This window comes from Petaurus breviceps, unplaced genomic scaffold (assembly GCF_028583685.1).
Source record: "Petaurus breviceps papuanus isolate PSGF00001 unplaced genomic scaffold, PetGlider_PUasm1.0 77, whole genome shotgun sequence".
In the NCBI taxonomy this organism is placed as follows: domain Eukaryota; kingdom Metazoa; phylum Chordata; class Mammalia; order Diprotodontia; family Petauridae; genus Petaurus; species Petaurus breviceps.
This window is the reverse complement of record NW_027186492.1, coordinates 6,894,036-6,919,296: the sequence shown is the minus strand read 5'-3', so window position 1 is coordinate 6,919,296 and position 25,261 is coordinate 6,894,036. Positions and strand designations below refer to the sequence as shown.

Below are 25,261 nucleotides of genomic sequence, written 5' to 3'. Positions count from 1 at the left end.
CTCTCACTTTGACCTTCGCATCTGTGTGTTGATGAATCTGGAAACAGCCACAGCTGCTGCTGATCTGGAGTCCCTCTGGCCGGTGGCTGGTCAGGCCCGCCCTGGGGCTAAAGCCTTGGTGTGGGACTGGGCTCGGCTCCCAGAGCACTGCCCTGGTCTATTCCTGCCGGCCTGCTGGGCTGTCCTCAGCAGGAGGTTAGCTTCTTTGCGTCATTTTGTGGGTTCTGCAGCTCCAAAGTTTGTTTAGAGTCCCCTTTTACATGGATTGGGGAAGGTGGAAGCCAGAGCAGTGGGGAGGTCCTGCTTCTACTCTGCCATCTTGGCTCCGCCCCCATTTAGTGTGATCTTGAGGGTCTTCTAGTCTAACTATTACCTAAACACTTATCTCTTCTACAAGATGGCCCAGAAGTGGTAATCCAGACTTTGCTTCATTGTGTCCATTGATGGGGAACTCACTAATCTTTAAGATAGCTTTTTCAATTTTCAAATAGCTCAGATAGGAAGTTTTCCTCCTATTAAACTGTAATGGTTGTCAGAAGAGTGTTTGGTTGACTTGAAAGTACTCAATAAATATGATCTATTATTATTGCCTTGTGTTAAACTTGATGTTTACTAAAATCCCCAGATCTTTTTAATACAAACTGTTGCCTAGCCATGCTTTCCTCATCTAAACCTAAAAAGGTGTTTTTTTTTTAATTTAAGTACAGAACTTTACAGTCATACCTATTAAGTCTCATCGTATTAAATTAGCTTATTGTTACATCCTGTCAGCTTCTTTTTGGATATTGGTCATCCAGTGGATTGGCTATTATTCTCAATTGAATATTTCAGGACTTTCCAGATCTTCTTGCTATAGGCATACCCTCCAGGGATAAAGATTGTAATTCATTCGTACCTTCTCATTCTGTATGATTCTGGCCTATGTCTTCCCTTATATCCTCCATAGAGGATACGTTGTTGGGAGACCTTCCACTACATCCAGGTTTTCTTTTTCTTATCTTTTGATCTTGCCATGTGACTAGCCTGTCTGTTTTATTTATTTATTTCCTTTTTGCAGAGGAGAAGGCAGGGCATTTGGGGTTAAGTGACTTGCCCAAGGTCACATGGCTAGTAAGTGGTAAGTGTCTGAGATCAGATTTGAACTCAGGTCCTCCTGACTCCAGGGCCGGTGCTGTATTCACTGCTGCATCTAGTTGCCCCCAGCCTATCTGTTTAAAAAAAATTTTTTTTAACATTTTTAAGTTTTGAGTTCCAAATTCTGTCCCTCCCCCTTTCCCCTCCCCCTCCCTGAGACAGTAAGCAATACATGTGCAATTGTGTAAAACATTTACATGATGAGTCATTTTGTACAAGAAGAGTTGAATAAAAGAAAAGAAAGAAAGAAAATGAAAAATAGTATGGTTCAGTCTGTATTCAGTCAATATCAGTTCTTTCTCTGGAGGTGGATAGTATGCTTCATCATTAGTCCTTTGGGATTGCCTTGGATCTTTGTATTTCTGAGGATAGCTGAGTCATTCATAGTTCTTCAGTGGACAATATTGCTGTTATGGTGTACAGCATTCTTCTGGTTCTGTTCACTTCACTCTCTGTCAGTTCATGTAAGTCTTGTTTTTTCTGAAACCATACTGCTTGTCATTTCTTATAGCACAATAATAATATTCCAAACAATCATATACCACAGCTTGTTTAACCATTCACCAATTGATGGGCATCCATTCAATTTCCAATTCTTAGCCACCACAGAAAGAACTGCTATAAATATTTTTGTACAAATAGGTCCTTTTTCCTTTTTTTTGGGATGTCTTTGAGATATAGACCTAGCAGTGGTATTGCTGGATCAAAGGGTATGCAGGTTTATAGCCCTTTAGGCCTAGTTCCAAATTGCTCTCCAGAATGGTTGAATCAGTTCACAACTCCACCAACAGTGCATTAGTGTCCCAGTTCTCCCACATTACCTCCAACATATAACATTTTCCTTTTTTTTGTCATATTAGCCACTCTGCCTATCTGCTTTTTTGATAATACATTTCCTGAATGATAACTTTTATGCCTCATTATTGGTAGTATGTTGCAACCTACCATCTACCTCTCCATTGCTCTTTAGGTGACTCTGGTTTTGATTCTTCAGTGATAATGGCATTTCACAATTCATAGCCATATAGCATCTCTGGAAGAATATTTACTTTGATACTGTAGTCAAATATTGGTGCTTTAAAAAAAAAAGTTAGGTTTTATATCTGGTAGCAGCTTGGAATCGTTAAAAAGCACTGTGTATTATCCCTTTATTTTTAACATTCATTTCTTAAAAATTTGAGTTCCAAATTCTCTCCCTTCCTCTATCCCCTCCCTTACCTATTGAGAAGGCAGGTAATTGTGTGATATCCCAAATACAATCCAGCTTGCTCCCTTTGCAATTCTTGGCCCATCTTATGTTCCATCTGCAGCCCCTATACAAGATATATGGATGTACCAATCCTAGGGACTGCTTATCCATAGAATCCTAGAGTAGGAAGGGACCTCAGCAGGCCTCTAGTTCAACCCGCATTGAAAGAAATCTCTGCTTTAATGTGCTCATCCTGCTTCTACCTCTTCGAAGGCAACCCATTCCACTGTTGGACAGCTTTGATTTTTAGAAAAACTTTCCTGGCCTCAAAAAGCAATGTAGTATAGTGCTAGAGAACCAGTATTAAAGTTAGGAGTAACCAAGGCCCATTTCTGACTCATACTACCTGTGTGATCATGGGTAAGTCACTTAATGCCTCACTGTACTAGGCAACTCCATAAGTTGTTAGGGACTGTTAGAGATTTTGTAAGCTATGGAAAAGTTGTTGAGCCATGTGGACCGTCAGAAGTTGAGATGTTAGTCCAAATGTGGTTCCAGCTTTTATACATGTTTTAAACACTGGTAAATATTATTTCATTTTTCATTTATTTGTTTTTTTTTTCCCCAATTTAATATATGAAAGCTGTTTGATGATCTGGCTCAGTTAGGTCATAAACAAAGCTTTCTGAAAGACTCATTTTCTGCCTTCTACAGATTCATTACCCCTTCCACTACTTTTTACTGTTTTATAGAAGAAACACTGCAGAACAAAACAAAACAAAATACTGCTTTTAAGCTTCCTCTCTTCCTTCTCAGTATTGATTTGCAAATGATTTTACTTCTGACTTCCATGTCTCTTCACTTGGCAAAGAGATTATGTTTGATGGCTGAGGTTGTTTCTTGGCTCTTTTAGCTTCCTTACTTTTATTATTATCAACTAAACTTCTTTAAGAAATTGTGGTAATCAATGAGTTTTCAGTTATCTATTTCCCAAATTTTGACATCAATAGTTTGTCTGAATAGTTTAGGTTGTATTTGTATCATCTTCTCATAGTCATCCTTTTCTAGTTCTGTGTTTTTAACTTTCAACCAACTAGTTGATTATTTGATTGCACACAGACCCATAATTCAGAAATGGCTCCCAACATCATTTACCTGGCATTTTCTGTCAAGTATATCATACCTCTTGACACTGGCTGTTTGGCCATGATCAAGAGGCATGAGCTCTTAAAACCGTAATTTTATCATCTGTAATATGAGGATAATAATATCTATATGCCTATCTTATAGGATTTTTATGAAGCTTAATTGTGATAATGTAAATTGTTTTACAGAATGTAAAGTCACTATGTAAGATGTCAGTTATTCAGTGGTTTCATTTTTGTGATGCTATTCAGGCTCATAAGGTAGCTAGAAAGCACAATGAATAGAGTCAGGAAGACTCATCTTTCTGAGTTCAAATCTGACCTCAGACACTTACTAGCTGTGTGACCCTGGACAAGTCACTTAACCTCTGTTTGCCTCAGTTTTCTCATCTATAAAATGAGCTGGAGAAGGAAATGGCAAACCATTCCAGTATCTTTGCTGAGAAAACCCCAAATGGGGTCACAAAGAGTCAGATGTGGCTGAAATGACTAAACAACAACATTCAGACTTATCATGTCCAGTACTTTTTAGTTATCATCTACAAGAAAATATTAGAGATATATGTGTGTGTATGTATAGGTATGTATGTGTATATATGTATATCTGTGATAAGTTTTTTCTCTCTTTTGTTTCTTACTCCTGAATCATATTTTCTAACGAATTTTTGCCGTTCTCTCCTATGTTTACTTTTGCGTTGATGTCAGAGTATCCATGTACATATTGGCTTGCTTTGGAGGATCTTGTTGAATTATTCAAAGAATTTTTTTTAACTTCGTGTTCTGCCATAGATGTTGATATGTAATCAGTAATTATTTTCATGTTAATCTCTTTGCTTATGATCATCACTAGGACAGCAAAGCGAGATCATCAGTGTCTTATTGTCTTAGGGCTCACAGTGAAACCAAATTTGCAAACTCTTTAATTTTTCTTTTCAAAGAGATCATATTCTCTTATTCTAGTTAGCTATGTCTTTTTTCTATATTCTGGTTTCATTTAGAGAAACAATGCCATCATTGATATGGTTCATTCCTCCAGTAAAAAATCTCTTCTTTTGGTCATTGAACAAGGATTTCACATTTAGAGTATCAATAGCTAAGTTAATGTTAACAGTCTAAAACTTGGGTGAGTCTTAGCACCTTCTCCCTACTCTAATACCGTTTTGCTACTATCACAACAGAAGAAGCTAAGGATGGGGGGGGGGGTAGGGAACACAGAAGACTGAAAGCCATTTTGTATTTTTCTTTGTTTCTTGGGTTTCCATGGCCTGAGAATTCCACACCTAGCAGCCAGCTTGGTGGTGATGAGCTTCTCCATATTTAGCTCAGATAAAAATAAAAACAGCAAACAATGTCATGGGGCACATATTCAGAGCCTTTCTATCTTAGTAAAGCATGCTAGTGCTTATGTTTCCTTATTATAGCCTTTAAGAACCAAGGATTACTGTATACCATAGTGAAGTATATGTAAATGCATAAGGGGCATTCCAGAAGTCTTAGTGCAACTTTTAAGCTTAATAGTTTAAAACTTTACTGAGTATTTGGGATACCCTGGATATATGACCAGACCTGTGATTTCATCACTGTAGAGATGAAGAAGATGGGAGATGAATTCCCAAATGAAGAAGTCTACCTCCAGTCTGTCCGTCCTCAGTATTTTTGCAACTTAGTCTTAAAGAGTTGCTGAGAGCACTGAGAGGTTAAGTGATTTGTCCAAAGTAACAAGTAATATATGTCAAGGGTACAATCTGAACCCATGTCTTCCTGATTCTGAAATCAGTTTTCTATTTGCTATGCTATACTGTCTATCATTCATATACACATAAACACATATAGTAAAAATTAAGCACCTACTGTGTTCCAGGCACTGTGCTAAGCTCTGGGGATACAAAGAGAGGTAAAGACAGTCCCTGCTCTCCAGAAGCTCACAGTCTGATGAGGAGTATAGCACTCAGACAGCCATGTACAGGATAAATTGAGAATGATCAACAAAAGGCACTAGAATTAAGGGGGGTTGGGAAAGGCTTCCTTAGGTGAGATTTCATCTGGGACTTTAAAGAAGCCAGAGAAGCCAAGAGGTAGAGGTGAGAAGGGAAAATATTCCAGGTTCCATGGGGGAGATGGCCTGTCTTGTTTGAGGAACAGAAGTATGAGTGGATCATAGAGTATGTGGTAGGATATAACCTGTAAGAAGACTAGAGAGGTAGGAGGAGAGGGCCAGGTTATGAAGGGCTTTGAACACCAAACAGAGGATTTATATTTGATTCTAGAAGTAATAGGGAGCTGCTGGAGTTTATTGAGTGGGGAAGGGTGGTGATCTGGTCAGAGCTGCTTTTTAGGAAGATCACTTTGACAGTTGAATGGAGGATGGACTAAAGTAGGGAGAGATAAATAAATAGCTTGTGGCAGGCTATTGCAGTAGTCTATACATGAGGTGATGAGGGCCTGCACCAGAATGATGGCAGTATCAAAGAAGAGAAGGGGGCATATATAAGAGGTATTATGAAGGTAAAAACAGACCTTGGCGACATGTGGGATATGAGGGTTGAGAGAATCAAGGATGTGAGCTTGGGGTGCTGGGATGATGGTGGTACCCTGAACAGTAATAGGTAAGTCTGGAAGAGGGAAAGGTTTTAGAGAAAAGCTTATGACTTCAGTTTTGGACATGCTCAGTTTAAGATGTCTATAGGATATCCAGTTTGAATGTTCAGTAGACAGTTAGAGATGTAAGACTGAAGATCAACAGAGAAATTAGGGCTGAATAAGTTAATTTGAGAATCATTAGCATAGAGATAATTGAATCCATGGAAACTGATGATAGTGTCAATTGAAATAGTCAAGGGGGAGAGGAAAAGAGAGCCCAGGACAGAGTACTATGGGATATCCACTGTTAATAGGTATAATCTGGATGAAGGTCCCGCAAAGGAGACTGAGAAGGGGTCCTCAGATAGTTTAAGAGGAGAACCAGGAGGGAAGTATCCCCAAAACCTAGAGAAAAGAGAGTATCAAGGAGAAGAGGGTGATCAACAGTGTCAAAGGCTGTAGAGAGGTCATGAAGGATGAGAAGTAAGAAAAGGCCATTAGATTAGCAATCAATGATGGGGGGGGGTATCAAGTGAGGGTTTTGGTTTTTTTTTGAGGATGAGGAGATGTGGTCTTGTCTGTTAGCAGTAGGAAAGTAACTAGTAGATGGGGAGAGATTGAAGATAAGGGAGAGAGTGGCAGTGATAGAGGGGGAAAATGTTGGAGAAAACGGGACAGAATGGGATCATTGTGCATATAGAGGCCCTTAAGGCAAAGGGCCACATCTTCATATAAGATTGGGGTGAAGGAGATACTAGTGGTCAAAAGCATCTGAGTAATGTGAGGAAGAAAAGAGAAGAGAATTATCAGTGAATGACCTCATTTTTTTTTTTCAGTAAAATATAAGATAAGGTTCTCATCTGAGAGGGTGGCATTCAGGAGAAAGGCCTATCAAAGTTTCCTAAGAAGAGGTCTGATTATGTCACAAACACACTCCATCCCACCCCACTCAGTAGCTACCTTATAATCTCCAGGATCAAATATAAAATCCTCTGGGATTCAGAGCTTTTCACATGTATACAGACACACACATACACACACACAGACATACACACTATATTCTATATAAGAATATATTCTATATAAGAATTACTATCCAGGAGTGAAGTCTTAGTTGGTATTAAGATAACAAATTTGTAGTGGATCCAGTTGGCATAATTATGTTACTTCCTTTAGTGGCATTTAACAGCATAAAAGTGAGAGGAAGGAGAGTATATGGTGGGATGTAGGGTATAGGACTTAGTAAGGCATGAGATGTGACAAATGGGCAAGGTTTTGCAGGGTAGAGGACAGTGTATAATTGAACTTCTTTACTACTGGATTAAAACTTCAAAGGGGGGAAAATAAGGCCAGAACAGGGGTAATATCCTGAGAGCAGAGAGGGGTGGAGTGACTGCAGGTTGTGAGGTCAAAGAATATATTTAGAAGAAAGGCTAAAGGAGAGATAGAAAGATAGGTAGTTGTGATCCAAGAGAGGAATGTCAAGGTTATGGATAAGGGAAGTACAACAATAATGACTTATGGGTGAGGAGATCAAGGGTATTGCTCTCCCGGGAAGGAAGAAATATTTTTTTTAAATTAATTTGTTTGTTTCCTTTAATTTACAAGATTCAATTCCACAATTCCTTGAGTTTCACATTTTGTTCCCCTCCCTCCCCACCCCCGCCATGGCAGCATATAGTCAAGTATAGGATCTGGAAATATTTTGGAAGAAATATTTCTTAAACATAAAATATGTATCAGGCATTGTGCTAATACTTTCCAAATATTTCATTTGATTTTCACAATAACCCTGGGTTATTGGTGCTAATATTATCCCCATTTTACAGTTTGAGGAAATTGAGCCAGACAGAGGTTAGGTGACTTGCTTGGGGTCACATGGCTAATAAGTATCTAAGATCAAATTTGAGCTCAGGTCTTCCTAACTCCAGGTCTAGCTTTCTATCCACTGTATCACCTAGCCATGTGGTTGAGTTGGAATGAAGGTGTAGGTTATGAGAGTTGAAGTTGATGAACTGAGAGGCCAGAGTTTTGAGGGGGCATTTACTTGTATGTTGAAGTCCCTGAGTATAAGTGTAGGGAATAGGGTGGATGGGAATACCGTGACCCAGGTGCTAACGTCACTGAGAAAGAATGACTTAGGATACATAGAAGACTGCAACAAGGATCCTGAGAATATGATAGTGTGGAGTGAATGTCAAAGGTTAAGTGATAGTGGCAGCTAGAGGGTCTGGAAGTGGCAGTGAGGATGACTACTCCTCCTGGTTCATTGGGACAGGGCAGACACAGCTTCCACAAAGAGCTAGAAAGAGGTGGTTTCAAAATCCAGTCACTGAGAGGCACAGGAATTCTAGCCTTACTCTCCCAGAGTCATTGATAGGAAAAGGAAGACTTGGTGTTAGAACAAGTTTTGATGTTAATGGAAGCTCCCCTCTCCCTTGATGCTGAATGGAGGGGTATAGTTTTGCTGGGATGACACATAGTCAAATAGGGGCAGTCTCTAAGTGGGGCATTGGTCAAGGGCAAGCAGGCCCCCAAACCAAGCTTGGGGGGGGGTCCAGTGATAAAGAGTCCAGGGAGGAGTAGAGGTTGAGGTCGAAGCTTTCCTGTTAGTGGAAGACCCCATTTGCTTGGCTGTTTGGTGGTAATGGAGAGCTGTAATATTGTAATAAGTCAAGATAGATTAGGTTTTCATGGAGGAGAAGAGGCCTGCAAATCCAGCCCCTAAGTGGATCTTTTACCTTGGTTAAGCCATAGCAGCTCCATGGTAATGGAGGGCATTATTATTGTTGCACTGACTCAAGATGGAGTAATAGGTTCCAATCTAATAGATTCCCTTATGGGAGGAGCTTCCAAACTTAGTCTCACTGGTCAAGGGACAGCAGCTCCCAACCCTCCAACTTCTCCCTTCTGCTGACACAAACTGCTTTCAATTACTTTTCATCTTATTGATTTACCCAAATGTTCTAGCCTATTAATGACTTTTTGGAGCTAGGCTCAGTCATTCATCCTGTTTACTATTCTACCACCCCCAGCTTGGTGTTCTCTGTAAATTGATAAAGCCTGCCTTCATCCAGGTCGACAATGAAAAAATATTGAATAGAGTAGTATCAAGAACAGATGCCTGGGGCACTCTCCTTAAGACTCCTCCAAACCTCCAAAGTTGGCATCAGGACATTAATTAATATTCTCCAGGTCTAATAACTCAGATAGTTATGAATCTGTCTAAGTGTACACATCTCTCATTCTTCTCCATAAGGAGTGTAAATAACTTTTCTCAAAAACTTTGCAGAAATCCAGGTGTACCATGTCTTTAGCATTCTCCTGATCCACTAACCCTAATAAATGAAAATGACTTTAGTCTGACCTGACTTGTTATTTGACCAGTTTCAGCAATTCTCAGCCAATCTGGGAGCTTCCTGATGGCACATTGGGCTGTAGTTCTCGACCTTTTTTACTTTAGCTAACTTTCCCCTCCCCTTTTTTTACTTTAGCTAACTTTCCCCTGCAAAACAGTTACAGTATTCCCATCATCTCGGGTCAGGATTCAGCCTAACACAGGTCACTGTCCAAGTTTTATTTTTTTAATCCTTTTTTTTTGCAACTGAATGTGGATTTCTTAGCCCAGAATAAGTAAAATCTAATCACAGATTGTCATGGCTGGTGCGGCACACTTCTGATTCCCAGGCTCCCTTTCTCGCTTTATTCCATTCTTGTGTGAGAGAGAGGGTGGATGTTGGAACAAAGCTCCTCAGAATCCAAACTCGGCAGATTTGGGTTGGTGGTGCTGCCAGTTCTGGGAGAGTGCAAAGTCTCTCCTAAAACAAGCTTTCCTTGTATTATAAGATTGTTGTGAGGAAAGTACTTTTTAAACCTTAACTTGTTGTTTCTATCTCCATTCTCTCTGATATGGGTGATTTCATATGAGTTATATCTTATCTAAACACAGGTACCCATGTGCACATGTTTCTATATAAAATATATACATATACATATACATACAAATGTATGTATCTTTACACATTGTTATGCCTGCATGGGGACCCCTACCTCCAACCCTCACTTATGACACATTTACATTCTGCAGCTGCCCCAGGCTTTGCAAGTTCATTCAGGGTTGGGGAGGGAAGGGAACAAGCATTTATCAAATGCTCATGTACCAGGCACTGTGCTAAGTGCTTTACAAATATCTCATTTGAAGGCACTTTCCTATATGGCCTTAAACATTCCCATTGTAAGCTTTAGGGTGACTCATGATGATCTTGCACCTGCCTTGTTCCCTTCTCTTTTGAAGCTTTCTATGGTGCCAAGACCCTTAAAATGATATATTCTTAACTCATCTCTGACCCATTTCATTCTTCACCAAGATATTTAAGAAACATTTATGTAGTGTCTGCTGTGTTGAGTGCACTATGGTAGGCCCTTAGGAGAGCTATGGAGTTTAAATAAAACATAGTCCTTGCTCTCATTGAGTTTACAGTTTAATAAGGTGATAAAAAAACATACCAAATATTATTTCTGATAAGTTAGAGTTCAGATCCCTGAACTTTAGGGCCCATTCTTCCCTCTGGAGCAAGACTGGCACTGGCCCACACAGTCTGGCAGTTCTAGCTACATGTAGAGGGTGGTGCATAGTCCTCTGGCTATCCTGACTCAGTCGCTTTGCTTTCCTTTACAGATAGCAGTGGTCCCTCTAGCACTGTGTCTAGTGCTGGCCCCTCTTCCCCTACTTCAGTAGATGGTGGCTCCAAGTTTGGCTTCAGTGACCATCCAAACCTGAGTTCTCAAGTGAGCGAAGAGCATCAAAGTCATGAGCAGCCTCAGGAGATCCCTGAGGATGGGGACAAGGAGACCACAGAGATGGGAAAAGGGCCATCTAAAATCATCCAGCCATCTCAGGAAATGCCTGTGGAGGGTGGCCAGCTGTTACAGGAAGCCCTGCCTGAAGAGGTAGTCCAGGCATCCCAAGAAGTTCTGGTGAAAGTTGAGCAACTGACTCAGGGAACCTCTGAGGTCAACCAGCTGTCTCCAGAAGGCCCTATCGAAGTTGATCAGCCCTCTCAAGAGGTTACTGTGAATGCTGACCCACTTTCAGAGGAAGCCCCTGAAGTTGGCTTCACGTCCCAGAAGATTCCTGAGGAGGTTGACCAGCCAAGCCAGGAGGCTAGTGAGGAAGTTGACTGGCCAACCCAAAAAGCTGATAAGGAGGTTGACCAGAACACTCAGAAGGCTGATGAGGAGGTTGACCAGTCAACCCAAGAGGGTAGTAAGGAGGTTGATCAGCTGTCCCAGGAGGCTTCTGAGAAAGCTGACTTATCTCAAGATAGTCTCGAAGAAGTTGACCAGCCAATCCAGGAGGGTACTAAGGAAGGTGATCAGCTGTTTGGAAAGAATGTTCTTCAAGACCAGCACCTGTCTAGTGACCCAGACCCTTTAGACCAATCCTTGACCTTCAGCCAGCAGTCTCCCTTCCCACCAGCACCACATGACTAAGCACTCTGCCATTAGTGGTCACATTGCACCAGTCATTTGAACCAGCAGCAGTTCTGCTGGCCACCTCACCTATCAGTCACAGTCCTTTGCTCCAAACAGAGGACTCTGAGGAAGCAACCTCTCTCCTCATTAAGAGATGTATTATTGGGGCAAGAGCTGGGCTGGGGTGGAGCCAACTCTGCTAAGGCTCCCTTGGGTCTGGTTGCCTATTTAGTGTCCTCAGCTTCTCGAATAGGCCAGAGGGTTCCAGGTAACTGCGAGTTGAATGAAATGTCCTTTTGTTTCTAAAGACAATTGAGGACCAGCCCAGACAGGAGAAGGGATCCTAGGTGTGGGCCCTGGATTCTGGCTAATGCCCTAGCAAAGGGTGAATAACCTCCTAAGGTCCCTTGGGCCCCATGGGCATTCAAGAGGTCCACCCAGTGTTCTTTGGGAAGGTTTAGGATGGCCAATCAAATTGGGAGAGGGAAAGAGGATCCCATTCCCTGATTAACCATCCTGAGTGGCCACTGATACTGAAATTGGGCTATAGATATTCCCATATTATCCCCAAGTGCCCCCCTCCTATCCACCTGGACAACAGCTCTGGCATAGGATGGGTATCAAACTGCTCTAAAGATTTAAGAGTAACCACTTAAAGCTGCTTTAGGGGTATCTTGCCTTCAGGGGACCCTTGGCCAACTGCTGAGGGGTATCTTGGCTTAGTGTGGGGAGAGAGTCTATAGTGGAGAGAATCAGGTTTTATTTTAAGCAATTAGAAGAGATCACTATTGTACAGACAGGAGCAAAGATTTAATATATATATATGTATGTGTGCGCGTGTGCCTGTGTATGTGTGTGTGTGTGTGTGTGTGTGTGTATATATTTCTGTAGTGAGTCCAGGGCTGGGCCCACTGGGGACCAAGCACTCTAGGATCCCTGTGAGGTTCATCCTTGCTTCTCTGTGTCCTTAGGGCCAGGTGTGATTGTGAAGCTTTTCCCAAAGATGGTGGGGGGAGGGGGGAGGGAAGGGTGGGAAGGGAGATACAGTCATTTGGGTTGGGTGAGGGCAGGAACATTGTGAGTGCTCAATAAATATGGAATAATGACTTTAGTGCTGTGATGGTCTAAGTGTGCGCAGGATACCATGTGTAGCTAGGTGAGTGATAACTGGTATAAGATTCAGTGTTGTTGATAGCTAATGCAGTTGAATAGGAATATAGTCGAAAGCAAATAGAGGCCAGCTATTCTAGGGTCTCTCTGTGAACCGGCTGACCTGGGGAAGCCTTGATGAGTTTCACCAGTGGGATGGGGGTCAGAGAAGGAGGATGTAGCTATCTGAGTCACTAGAACCTGGGTTTCTTACACAGTTTCTTACTAGATTTGTGGAGTCACCTTACTCTTGATCACCATCTCTGAATTTGGTTGAGTCTTACAGGTGCATTTTGGAGAGAGGCTATGCCCTTTTTGCTACCTCCTTCAATCTAAGTGTAGATACTATTCCCACGATAGTGAGAGTCCCAATAGTTGCAGCTTCTCTCTTCCCCACCCCTTGCAACCTGACCACTTATACCAGGACCTTACAGTCATAGCTTTACTGTGGACCCAACCTAGCTCCCCACTTTACCATAGTCTGCTCTGTAAGCATGAATTTTCATGGTGGTTTCTGAACCCTAGGAGATTCTGGGTCCCCATAGACAATGAAGGGCCCTACAATTAGTCTGTAATCCTAGTTCATTATTAACCATCAGTCCCTGCTTCCTGGACTCTAAATCCCTTTCTTAGGAATCCTCCCTAAATTATCACTGACTTTTTCCCCCCCATAAACTCTGGTTTTCTGTGCTTAAGCTTTTCCACCTCTTCTCAGAAACGAGCACAGTGGGGCTCAGGGATATCCCGACCCTCCCCTAACACATACACAGTCTTTTGGAAGCTTCTGGTCGCTCTCCTTTGAAGCTAGGGTGAATCATGCGAGATCCAAGTCCCCTTGGGAGAAGGGGCAGCAGTGGGAGGAGAAACGAGGGTCCGTGGACCAAGCGATATATGAAGTCAGCAAGAGCCTGGCCAGCCCAGGTGCGACTGCCACAAAGGTGGTTTATTGTTCATGTTCGAGGTGGCTCCTCTACAACAGTGGGGAGATGAATGTGTGGGGGGCCAGGGGAAGGAAGGTTGGGCAGGAATGAAGAGCAGAGCAGCAAAGGGAGGGAGCAAGGAAAAGAACTGATTTTGGTTTCTTCCCTTCAGGATAGGAGCTGAGCCCATTCAACCAACTGTGTCAGGGTCTGGGCCTCACAATCTGGCAGCAGACTGGCGGGGCTACACATGAACTTTTGGTCGGGGGGAGAGTCCCTTTTTCTAAGGTGCCATGTTCAGCCTATTCAGATCCTGCGGGGATGAGCTGTAGTTTAGCTCCACCTCCTCCCCTGTACTCCCTACCTCACCCATCCCACTCTTCCTCTGCTATGGCTTCCACCTCCCAGCTCTAATTTCTGAGAACTCTTGGCTAGGGAGGAAGTAGGTATCCCCATCCCAGCTACAGGATGGCAGTAGGGTATTGGAAATGTTGGGGGTATTGCACAATGTTGGGGTGTCAAATGTTAGGGTTCAGGCAGTGGCATATTTTCACCCATTACACACCAGGCCAGCGTAGATGGCCACATGCATAGAAGCCAAGCAGGAAAGGTTTGGGCAGTAGCATGGGAGGGTATATGCCATGGAGTCCGGGGGCTTGGAAAAGCTCTGGGATTGGGCTGGTCTGGTTCCTCCCTCATCCCCTGTGCTGCCCAATAGGCCTGGCCTGGGCATTAGCCCCTTGACATATGAATGGGATTGGAGGCAAGATCCCTGCCTTTGCTGCCTGCCAATGAGGGGCAGAAGCTGACAGGGGGAAGTAGAACCTCCCCTCTTCCCCAGTTTGGCCCATTGGTCAAAAGAGCTTCAAGTTTTGGATTGAGACATTCAGATGTGAAGGAATCCTGGGGACAGAGTAGCAGCAAAACACCCCCAACTCCTGCCAGAATTGGAGGATGTGAGGGCGTGGGAGACAGGGTTGTAGCTCTGGGCATTTAATTGACAGTATCATGTCCCAGGTCATACAATAAATCATAATTGGAAATCCTGGGATGCAAAATAAATACTTTTGAGATAGGGAAGTCCCCCAGGAGTGGGGAGTGATCTTCCTCCATGTTAGAAGACAGAGCTCTCCATAAGAACCCTGGGTCCTGTGCTTATTCCCACCCCTATACTCCAGCCCTTGACAGTACTAGAAGAAAGTGAATTATTCCAAGGTCCCCAGGCAGCAAACGACCTTCCCCTGTCCCCATTTTGTGCCTACCCCACCTCCTGCTCCCTTTGGTTCTGGGGAAATCCTTTGGTTCTGAGACCTCTCTCAGGCCTGTGGCTAACGGGGAAGGAGGCATTGTATATGGGGAGGGCGGGAGGGAGGAATGATGCCTCCCACTCAACACAGCCCCCAGAACCCAAGCATCTTGCCCCATTCAGCCTCCATAGCCCCCCACTCCCAAAGGACTCAGTCTCAGCCATTCTCTGGGAAAGCTGGGGAAAGGGGTATGAAAGGGAGGGGAAAGTGGTCCCTTCAGAACTCGATCTTGCAGGCCGGGAAGGACTCATCCTGCATGACCACAGTGCTGCTGCTGGCCAGGACAAGGACATTCAGCTGTTGCTGCTGCTCATGTGTCTGCTGATACCATTCACGGGTCACTTCTGTGTCATGGGTAGGGATCAAAGTTACCTGAATGGGGATAGGGTTGGGAGGAGAAACATATGCCAAGGAGAAGTTAGAGCATGATAGAATTTCTAAAAACGGATATGGATGAAAGGATGGGGAAAATCTTTGTATCCTCCCAAATCCAGTGGGTTCCCCCCCCCCGCCCCAAAGGTCCCCAGAAACATTCAGGTCATGTTCTATCTGCTCTGGACAGAGTTGGTCACAACTCACCTGTAGATTCTCTCCCCACTGTGCCTTGCCCTCCAGCAGTGCATCCAGGACGGCCCTGCTTGGTTCTCCATTGGCGGGGTCATTCCCACTGACCACGTAATACGCTGCCCGCACTCGGCGGAAGAAGTCAAGGTCAGCAGTTTTGCCACTGCAGTGATTAGGGATGTAAGCAAGGTCCACATACACTGGAGGGCCAGAGCTACCCTTCTGGCCCATGGCAGCTATAGATAAAGAAATGTCAGAATTCTTGGTTATAATGAGGGGAGCAAAAGCAAGACCCCCCCTCTCCCTTCTTCCTACTAACTTCATGTCTGCTATACCACCACCTTCTTGCAGGCAGCAACTTCCTATGTCTTATCTTAGATCAAACTCTCTTCCTTTTGTTTTTGCTACTTACTTGAACCAGTCTTGAGTCCATTGACCAGTCCCTTGGTCAGAATGTTGTGTCCATCCTTTTCTTCAGGTGGTGCCTGGCCTGCAGTAGCACGGGGCCGAGGTGGGACTCGGGAAGTGCGTTCGATAGGGCCCTTCCCAGGAGTGGGAGAGCGTTTGCCCCGAAGATCCAGACGCCTGGCAGGGGAGGCTGGCTTGGCCCTGCCTAGGGCCCTCCGCCCACTCCGCCCCTTCTCCTTCTCCTTTTCCCGAAGCCGTTCTGCCCGTCCTGTGTCTGTGCTTAGACCCTCAGGGTCAGCCATGCACACGTCAGGGCGTGGAGGGGGTGGGCGGGGGTCAGGTTGGGGAGCTGGGGGTGGGTCATGGACAGGGCGGGGGTGGTGTGCCCCGCTGACTCCCCCAGCTTTGTCCACAGGTAGGAAGTCACCATCTTCGTCTGAGTCCAGTGCTGCCTCGGCTGTGATGGAGGGACACTCCTCAGTCTCTGGGGGGACATCTGAGTCTGACTGTGAGGAGCCCGAGTCACTAGCAGAAGTGGGAGGTGTCTCATCAGCCACAGGGCCTGGTCCCCCAGCACCTCCTGGCCCCCCCACCCTGCGTCGTCCCCCTCGCCCAACTAACCGTGCCTCTTCTGTGGACAGATCGCTGTCATCGATGGACCTGGGCAGGGAAGGGTTGAGAAAAGATGGGGACAGTTCTCCACAGCTGGGCCAAGACTCGGCAGCACATCCCTGAGGCCCAGATTCTGGCCCAGGGGAGGCACTGTTGGGCCGGCTCCTCGTGGCTCCTCCTGGACACAAGGGCCGCTCTGGAGATAACAGTGTGGCCGGCCGGGTGCATTTCTCTGCTCCTTCGGGCCAGCCTCCACATTCCCAGTCTGGGTGAAGCTCAGCCTTCTCTTCAGCTTCTTTGGCTGTGGGGAGCCCTGGGGGACTGGGGCTGGCCTCAGTAGGGCCATTAGCTGCACAATCCCTGGATGGGCTTGAGCAGGATCCCAGTGCCTTGGCGACTACTCCAGAGCACTCCAGGCGGCAGGGTAGGGTACCATCATCTATGTCAGGCAGGCTGGTGGCAGGGGCAGGGGCAGGGCCAGGGCTCAGTGTAGCTGGAGGGGCTGGGCTCAGTGCAGTTAGGTCCCAGAGGCTTCTGCCTCCTGGTTCTGCTCCTGTTTCCATCTCCCCAGCTGCCAAGCTTAGAGGGAAACCCTCAGCCACACTGGTGATGACGGGAGTGGTAGCCTCAGATGAGGAGCCCTCTGAAAGAGCTGGTGAAGCAGGCCGGGGCAAATTGGACAGGAGAGGAGCCCCAGGAGAGGTGGGAGATGGAAGGTGGGGTAGTGAGGAGTCTAGACTAGGGGCCTTGGTCACCTCCAGGTACTCATCATGCCGTGCCCTTGTTGGGGGTCCTGGGGCCAGAGCCAGTGCACGGTCCCCAGAGAAGGCAAGGGAGCCACAGGGTGCAGATCGAGGCTCAGCTGGGGAGGGCAGCTGTGGGGCAGATGGCTGCAAGGAGGAGAAACCAAAGGCTGAGGCAGGAAAGTCCAGGCTAGGCCGAGCTGGGGCAGGGGGTGAGCCAGAGGAAATACTAGTAGGCACCTCAGAGCCAGCCTTGGGGACAGAAGGTTCAGCAGGGGAAGGGGATGGGGGACTTAAGGGCCGGGCTTCCTTCTCTGATGGCTCTCGAGCCCCTTTCTCCAGCTCAGAGTCACTGGTGTGTTCATCCCAACATTCTGCCTGCCCCCTACTTGTTTCCTTTGGGGATAGGGTTACCCCTTCTGGTCTGCAGCTCAGGATGTTTCCATCAGGAAGGGCACTAAGGGCTTTGCTTGGAGCAGCAGCACGGGGAGGCACAGCTGGAGGGATGGGACTGGGCTCCAGACCCTGCTCTTGCTCAATCTCCTGCCTCAGCGTCCCCTGTCCAGGAAATGCTGCGTAGTGGAAGGCTATGTCCTTAGGGGAGACTGGAGATGACAGCTCCTTTTCTGCAGAGGTGTGCCGGCCAGCTGCCTCTTCCTTGGCTGAGATTCGGGGAGGCCAGTCCCCCACTGCACCGAGTGGGGGCTCCCTGGTTGGACAAGCAGAGCTGAAGCCAGATAGCAGCACCTGCTCGTAGATGTCTGCATACTGAAAGCTCCTCTCCTCGGGGTATGGGGTGGGCTCCCTCTGCTCTGGCTCTGATGGTTCCGGCTCCTTGGCCTCAGAGCGCTCCCGAGCCTCAGAAGCCTCTGAGCTCTGAAGGCCTTTGTCGGAAGCCCCATTCTCCTTGCCACTCTCTCCCTCTCCTTCGGTTTTTAGGTAGTCTTTTCCTAGGGGTGAATATGGCCCTCCTTCCAGCTCAGCTGCTCCCTCCTGCACTGCAGCCACCACACTATCATACTCAGCCATACCCCAAGTGAAAGGGGCAGGAGGGAGTGGCTCTGGGGCAGGCGTGGGGGGCACTGGAGCAGGGGAAAGAGGTGCTGGGGGGACTGGCCTGTCTTTGGGGACCCATGGGGGGATCTCAGCCAGCCATGACGGTGGGGTCGGTTCCTTATGTGTGCTGGGCATGGGTTTGGGTTCTGGGGTGGGGGTCTCTTGGCCTAGGACTGAAGCAGCAGCAGCATGCTCTAGAACCGAGCAACCCATTTGTCCAGCCAGCTCAGGTGGGGAAGCTGGAGGGGAAATGATCTCAAAGGGGGAACGTGTTACCCTCTCCTCCTTTGGTGGAAGTCCAGTAGGGGACTCTGAGAGCCAGCGCTCCATCTCCAGTTCCCCCTGTGGTGACGCCTCCTGGTAATTCTTATAATCTGGAATCCAGGGGCTCCTGGGTGTGTGATCCAGAGGAAGCACCTCTTGGTCTTCATCCGGCCCCTCATCTAGGAAGGTGCTCTCCCGTTCCTCACTGTACCGGGGCCGGGCCCCTTGGCCTGGGGCCCTGTCCAGTTCATGTGGGAACCAGACCTTCCTCTCACAACTCAGTTCCCTCCAGTATGTCTCCTCTTCTGCGGCCCTGTCCTCTGGTTCTTGCCAGTACCTGTCTTCCTCATGGGCCCTGTCTTCCCACTTTGGAGCAGTCTCTTTTTGTTCCCTAGCTGGAGCCTCCCTGGTTGGGGCCGTGCTCTGCCACTCTCTGCTCATGTCTTCCCGTTCCCTCCAGCATTTCTCTTCCTGTTCTTGGGACTTATATTCCCAGATGGAGGCCTTGGTCTTCTCTAGGGTTTTGTCCTCCGAAGTCTCTTTCTGCTCCAGGGCCTTGTCTTTTTCTGCTAGGACCCTGTTTTCTTCCTGTGTTTTTACCTGCGCTGGGGCCTTGTCTGGTGATTTATCCCCCTGCTTTAGGGCTTTGTCTTCTAGGACCTCGTCCTTTTCTCTTGGGGCTCTGTCCTCCCCCATTGGGATCTTTTGCTCTAAGTTCCTGCTCCCTTCCACGGCTCTTCCCTCCCCTTCTTGGACTCTGTCCTCCTCTTTCAGGGCCTCTGTTTGGGCTTTGTCCTTCTCCTGGGCCTTATACTCCTCCAGTTCCCTGCTCGTCTTGTCCTCTTCTGGGGATCTGCCCTTCTCCAGATCCCTGCTCTTTTCTGCCAGAGTCTCACCCTTTTCCTCCAATAATGTGTCCTCTTCAAAGGTCTCATACTGGTCCAGAGCCCCATCCTTTGGTTCTGGGGATTTTCTCTTCCGCTCCAGGACCTCTTTGTCTTTCCCTAGGGCCTCACCCTCCCATGCTGGGACTTTGTCTTTCACAGCTGGGCTCTGAGGGGGCTTAGGACCTTTAGTGAGAGAGCTATCCAGGATCAGATTGTCCTGCCCAGGGCCTGGGGTCATTCCAGGCAAAAGCTTCAAGTCTGTCAGTACCTCAGTGTGAGGGGAGTGACTGGCAGAGGTCTCTCTGATAGGGCTGTCTTCCGTGACGTGGGTCTGAGCAGTGTGTGTTGGGGATGTTTCCATGAGAGTAAGCCCTGTGGCTGGATGGTCAGATGCAGGGACCAGGTGATGAGTGGAGTGCTCAGCCAGGGCTTGAGGCACTCTCTCCTCCTTTTCTTGGCTTAGATCCCCAAACTGGAGAGGACCTAGACTGTCTGGTGACAGTTGCTTGGAGGAGATATCTAGAGAGGTCTCCTTGCTAGGACTCTCTTCTGAGAGAGAGAGTGACCTGGTATCCTCAGGGGAGACTTCTGGCCAGTGATGCTTAGGTAGATCATGTTCTGCTAAGCCTTGGGGAGGCCGTGAAGCAGGTCCTTTGCTGGCAGAGTTTGGGGAGACTGCCTTGGGTATTGAGAGGGACTCATCTAATGGTGAGGGGATTCTGCTAGAAACCTGGGGTGGCTCATCTCTTTGGATCCTGTCCGCCTCTTGGAGTGAAGCCCCCAGATCTTTAGGAGGGATCTCTGCACTAGGAATCAAGGCTGGGCTACCTGGAGCCTCCATAGTCTCTAAGACGCCAGCCTTGTCCAGTTCTGGCATCTCTGGGATTCTGCTCACAGCTGTTTCTTGAGTGAGAGGACTCTTGAGTACTGCGGTGTGCTCCTTCTCCCTTTCTGGTTCTTTTTCCACTGTTTCTGATTTGAGCTTTTCCTTAGAGCTGTCCTCCTTGCCAACTCCTGGTGTACGTCCAGCATCTCCCCAGGAAACTGCTTCATCAAAGTCCTGAGGCTCAGACTTATCCTCCACTGGAGACTGGTGGAATGGTGTGTGGGCAGCACTGGGTGGGCCTGATGGGGGTGGTGATGCCATCTTGACTGTGCTATCATCAGGACTGAAGCAGCGCTCCTCTGGTTCCCCAAGGATTGGTTCCCCTGAGTGGAGAGCAGATCCAGGAGTGTCAAAGAGTGGGGCCCCATAATGATCCTGCAGTTTCTGTGATCGCTCCACATTGGTAGTCTCCTCTTCCTCCTCTTCTGCAGCTCTTTCTCCAGGCAGGCCTCTTCCTGGGACCTCTCCCTTCCTCTCAGTCTCACTGGGCACTGGGAAATCCTCACAGGGTGGAGACTTGAAGCCTTTGTCTTCCTCCAGGGAGGAGGTAGGAGAGATGGTACCAGCAGATGGTACGTAGTCCAGGCCCTGAGTAGCTTCAGTGCGAGAAGAAGGGATGCTAGTCACTGTGTCCAGCAGCAAGGAACTCTTGCCTGTCTCTTCAGTCTGGGGAGCCGTGAGTGAGGCTACTGACTGGTCTTCAGCCACTGACGTGGCAAAGGAAGACAGCTTGTCACACTCAGTGATGGAGGTGGCTGAGGACACATGTTCTTCTTCAGCCAAGGGGGCAGCCACCATGTTAGGAGGGTAAGTGAGGAGTTCTGTCTCTGGGGGCCCATAGCCCTTGGCAGGGGTAGAAGGTACAGTACTGTCAATGGGCTGGCTAGTCTCAAAGGAGCTGGGAGCCTCAGGCACTGAGAGGTCATAGGTACCTGGAGGAAACCTGGGTGGGGCGGGGCGCTCCTCAGGCTCATCATGAATCTCTTCATCTGAGATGGTCTGCTCTGTTTCTGAGTACCCAGGGATGGTTTCATCCTGTATATATGAGACATGCTCTGCGGCTCCTGCAGGAGTAGCTAGGCTGCTGAGGAATGATGATGTCTCCTTCTCAGGGGCCTTACCCTGTGGCCCCAGTTCCTGACCCCCAAGGGCCTCCCTGCCCTGTGAGGTGACCTTCAGTGATTCCTGCATGTGGTGCTTTTGGTAGATACCCTCAGCCTTCGTCTCCTCTTCCTCTTCTTCCTCCTCTCCATCTGATGGATGTACTTCTTCCATCTCTTCCAGCTCAGCTTTTTCAATCACATCCTCCTTTGTCTCTGGTTCGCTCTCCTCTCTGGCCTCTGTGCCTTCTAGAAACCTCTCAGTTTCCCTTTGCTTCCCATCCTGGACCTCCCCAGCATCTTCACCCTCCTCTTTCTGGGGCCCAGAACCAGGACTCCCGACCTTGCAAATGGGTCCTTCAGGAGTTTCTGGGGCAACCTCTTTCTCTCCTTTCACAGCCTCATCTTGATCCAGGCCTGGGCCAGAAGGCCCAGCATCCAGACGGGCTGTGCTGGGGAGCCCTTCTTCCTTAGTTTCAGGAGGCTGGGGTCTCACCTCCAGGTTGCTGTCCTTTTGTTCAAGCAAAACCGTCTCTTCACGCTTCATCTCCTCGAAGTCCCGGGTAAGGTCTTCTGGTGAGGATAAGACCAGTTCTCTTGGTGCAGTGACTACCGGCCGTGGTGTCACCTCCTTCTGGGCTGGAGGAGTTCGGGGTTCAAGGGAGACCTCCTTCTCACGGACTGCCCGACTCTTTTCTGTCTTGACCCTGCCTGGGACTTTAGCTTTGTACAGTGTTTTTCGTACCTCAGGAGTAAAGGGTTTCAGGTCTGGCTTAGAAAATTTCTTGGGTTCTGGCTTAGTATCTTTCTTCTTATCCTCCTTCTTAGCATCCTTTTTCTCTTCCTTCTTCCCTTCTTCTTTCTTTATCTCCTTTCTCTCCTTTTTTATCTCTTTCTTCTCCTTGTCCTTTTTCTCTTCCAGTTTTGACACTTTCTCCTTCAGGTGTTTCTTCCCAGTCTTATCTTTGATCAGCTTCCTCTTCTCAGCCTTCAGCGCTTCACTGGACTCAGTTCGGACCCTCTCAGTCTTGGCTGCCTTCTCTGGAGGTTTCTCTGGGGGTTCCTTTGCCCTCTTTTCGCTCTTGGTTAGCTCCTTGGCCAGCTCCGACCGGGCCTCCTTTGCCCCTTCTTCGGGTACCTCCTCCCTTTTGGCCAGCTTACCCACAGCGGGCTTGGCAGATGCTTTGAGACTCTCTCTGCTGTCAGCCCGTTGTTTGATCTTACTAGGCTTCAGGTTAGCTGGTACAGACCCAGAGGCCAGGTCTTTCTGTGTGGCCACAGGATAGCGGAGGAAATCTAAGTGACGAAGCTTCTCCAGCCCCTCTAGGATCTTGTTCTGGGGGGCATTCCCGGGGAAAAGCACCCGGACAATCTTCTCTGTGGGACTGGCTGGTAGCCAGACTACCAGGGCAGTGATGGAAGTGAGGTAGGGCACCGAAATCTCACCCTCTTTCCCATTGGCCAGCATGATACCAGTCTTGGCCTTGCTGTTGCCTGCCCACTTTTGCATGAGGAATTGCATTTCCTTGCTGTCCTTGACAGGATTGAGGACGTACATGTCCAGCCGGCCCACACCCATTTTGTGGAAGAGGGTCAGGGGCTCGATGGTGTTGCTGACCACCCGGTACAGTGGCTCTGCCTGGATGCCCAAGCGGTTCAGGTGCTGCAGGGTGAGGCAGGCCTCCTCGATGCTCCGCTTGGCTTTTCGGGCAGCATCGGGCAGGCGCAGCTTGTCGGGAACATTGAAGAAGACCACCCCGAGCTCGGGGGAGATGAGATTCTTGACCCAGTCGCTGTAGCTGCTGGAGCCTTGGGACTGCTCCTCTTCCTGCTCCGCCACCTTGCGCTGCAGCAGCCCGTTGATGCCAGGCAGGTTATCTGCACCTATGTGAGTGAGCAGGACCGAGTCGATTCGATCCAGGTGCCTCACCAGCTTCCAGAAGCAGGACTTCCGGTCGGAGCCACCATCCACTAGGATATTGAAACCATTGACAGCAAAGAGAGCAGAATCCCCTCGTCCACCAGGGAAGATGTAGCAACAGGGCTTGGAAAGCTTGAGGAAACCTCCAGAAGTGGGGGGCTCCAGCAGGTCAAACGGAGATGGCACATCCACAGTCTCAGAGACATATTCTGCGAACTCAGCCACACCATCCATGGTGGGCAATGTGGGTTCTGGGTTTAGCCGCAGGTGCAAGGTTTCCTGGGAGCTGTATTGGCCCAGGCGGCTCCAGTCACCCTCACCCAAGCACGACACAGTGAGGGAGGCCTGAACACTGGGGTCTCTGTTGCTGAGTAGTTGTGCAACCTAAAGGAATGAAATAAAAACTCAGTCAAGGTCACTGGAGCTGATCCTACCTCTCACTGGTTATTGGGTTCTACTTCTGACCAGGGTCCCCACCCCCATCCTTCCCAATGCTGAGGGCTCTAACATAAGAACTTTTCAATGTGTTCCATGGCCCTCCTTCCTTCTCAGTCCCCAGGCCCCTAGTGATTACCTGCTTATAGGTTCCCTTACCCAAAACTCCAAAATGAAGCTCACCTCAGGATTGTGAAGGACCTGGGCAAAATTCTGGTAGGAGTAGGTGCCACTCTGTAGGATGAGGTCCCCACCAGGCTCTGAACTCTGTCCACTCAAGATCAGCAGCTTGTGAGCTGATGGGCTGCTAAGGAGGGAGTAAATCTAGAAAGAGGTAAGAAATGGACAAAAAGACAACTGTACTTTTCTCTTCACCTTATTCAGTCCTGTAGGGTGATGCCCTAGTGCCCTTTATGCACATATACTTTGGATTGTGTCTAGGATTGGTATGGTACCTCTGAAAAGAGGAGCCAGATATGGTAGGAAAGGAGAACCAGGAGTCAAGTGTGGCGACTCTTAGCCATGTAATGGAGAGTGGGGGGAAACAGTATCTCAGCATTCAGAACAAAAAGCACTGGGCTGCTGCCTCACCTCAGAGCTGATGCTCCCTGCATTGGGGTTTACCAGGATGACTGTGTCGAGGGTCTCACTTTGATGACAAAGGGTCCGCTGGCCTGCGATAGAGAGAGAAGCGTTTTTTAAAATGGAATGGGGCAGAATAAGGTGGGAAGAGGTGATATAGGATTGATTAAATGAAAAGATAAATAGCTGACTAGATGGAAGCATGATGGAGGCAGGAAGGAGTGGGATACTAGGGAACATGAGAATTTGGGGAGGAAAAGATCCAGAGTCCAGTACATCGGACCCCCATAGCCGTCCCTTCCTCTCCAAGAAGCAGAAAGGTGGTGTAATGGATAGAGTACTGGGAGTGAAGTCAGAAAGATGTGAGTTAAAATCCAGCTTCAGACATTTACCAAATACTGACTCAGTTTCTTCAGCTGTAAATTATGGATAATAACAGCATCTGTCTTCCAGCATTGTCGTGAGGATTAAGTGAGATGATATTTGTAAAGTGCTTAATATGTTTGACACACATTAAAAACAAAAAGAAAAAACAAGCAACCTAAGATTTGCATAGTGCCCCATATGTGCCAGGCCCTGTGCTAAGGGTTTTACAATTCTTATCTCATTTGATTCTCACAACAACCTTAGGAGGCAGGTACTTTTATCATCCCCATTTTACAGATAATAAAACCAAGAAAACTGTTCAACACAGTGTCTGGCACATAGCAGGTGTTATATAAATGCTAGCTATTATTATTATTATTATTATTTTTAATCATTTTTAGCTTTTTCAGGGACTGCTACCCTACCTCTCCTCTAGCTCACCCCCTCCAAACTGGCTATCTGCTCTCTCCTTTAGTTACCCAGGCATATTCCCAGTCCTCCCCCTCTACCCTCCCACCCAAGCACTTTGTCTACTGGG

The 25,261-nt window shown here is 47.5% G+C and overlaps 2 protein-coding genes across 9 annotated transcripts in view; one reads left to right on the top strand and one right to left on the bottom strand.

Moving 5' to 3' along the window:
* PPIP5K1 (diphosphoinositol pentakisphosphate kinase 1) overlaps window positions 1-12,549 on the top strand; it is a 42,304-nt gene extending 29,755 nt beyond the window's left edge. For all 7 annotated transcript variants that reach the window (XM_069105910.1, XM_069105909.1, XM_069105906.1 and 4 more), the window contains one exon: window positions 10,727-12,549. In XM_069105910.1, coding sequence (XP_068962011.1) covers window positions 10,727-11,541 — 815 coding nt within the window. In that variant the 3' untranslated portion in view covers window positions 11,542-12,549. The remainder of the gene's footprint in view (window positions 1-10,726) is intronic.
* A 1,040-nt stretch (window positions 12,550-13,589) lies between these two features.
* Window positions 13,590-25,261, bottom strand: part of MAP1A (microtubule associated protein 1A) — a 19,117-nt gene continuing 7,445 nt past the window's right edge. Inside the window, exons 3-8 of one of the 2 annotated variants that reach the window (XM_069105903.1) lie at window positions 24,367-24,449; window positions 23,959-24,099; window positions 16,493-23,724; window positions 15,876-16,396; window positions 15,479-15,699; window positions 13,590-15,271 (exon numbers count right to left, since the gene is read on the bottom strand). In XM_069105903.1, coding sequence (XP_068962004.1) covers window positions 15,116-15,271; window positions 15,479-15,699; window positions 15,876-16,396; window positions 16,493-23,724; window positions 23,959-24,099; window positions 24,367-24,449 — 8,354 coding nt within the window. In that variant the 3' untranslated portion in view covers window positions 13,590-15,115. Of the gene's footprint in view, window positions 15,272-15,478; window positions 15,700-15,875; window positions 23,725-23,958; window positions 24,100-24,366; window positions 24,450-25,261 lie in introns of both variants that reach the window. The other variant, XM_069105902.1, reaches the window with a different exon arrangement.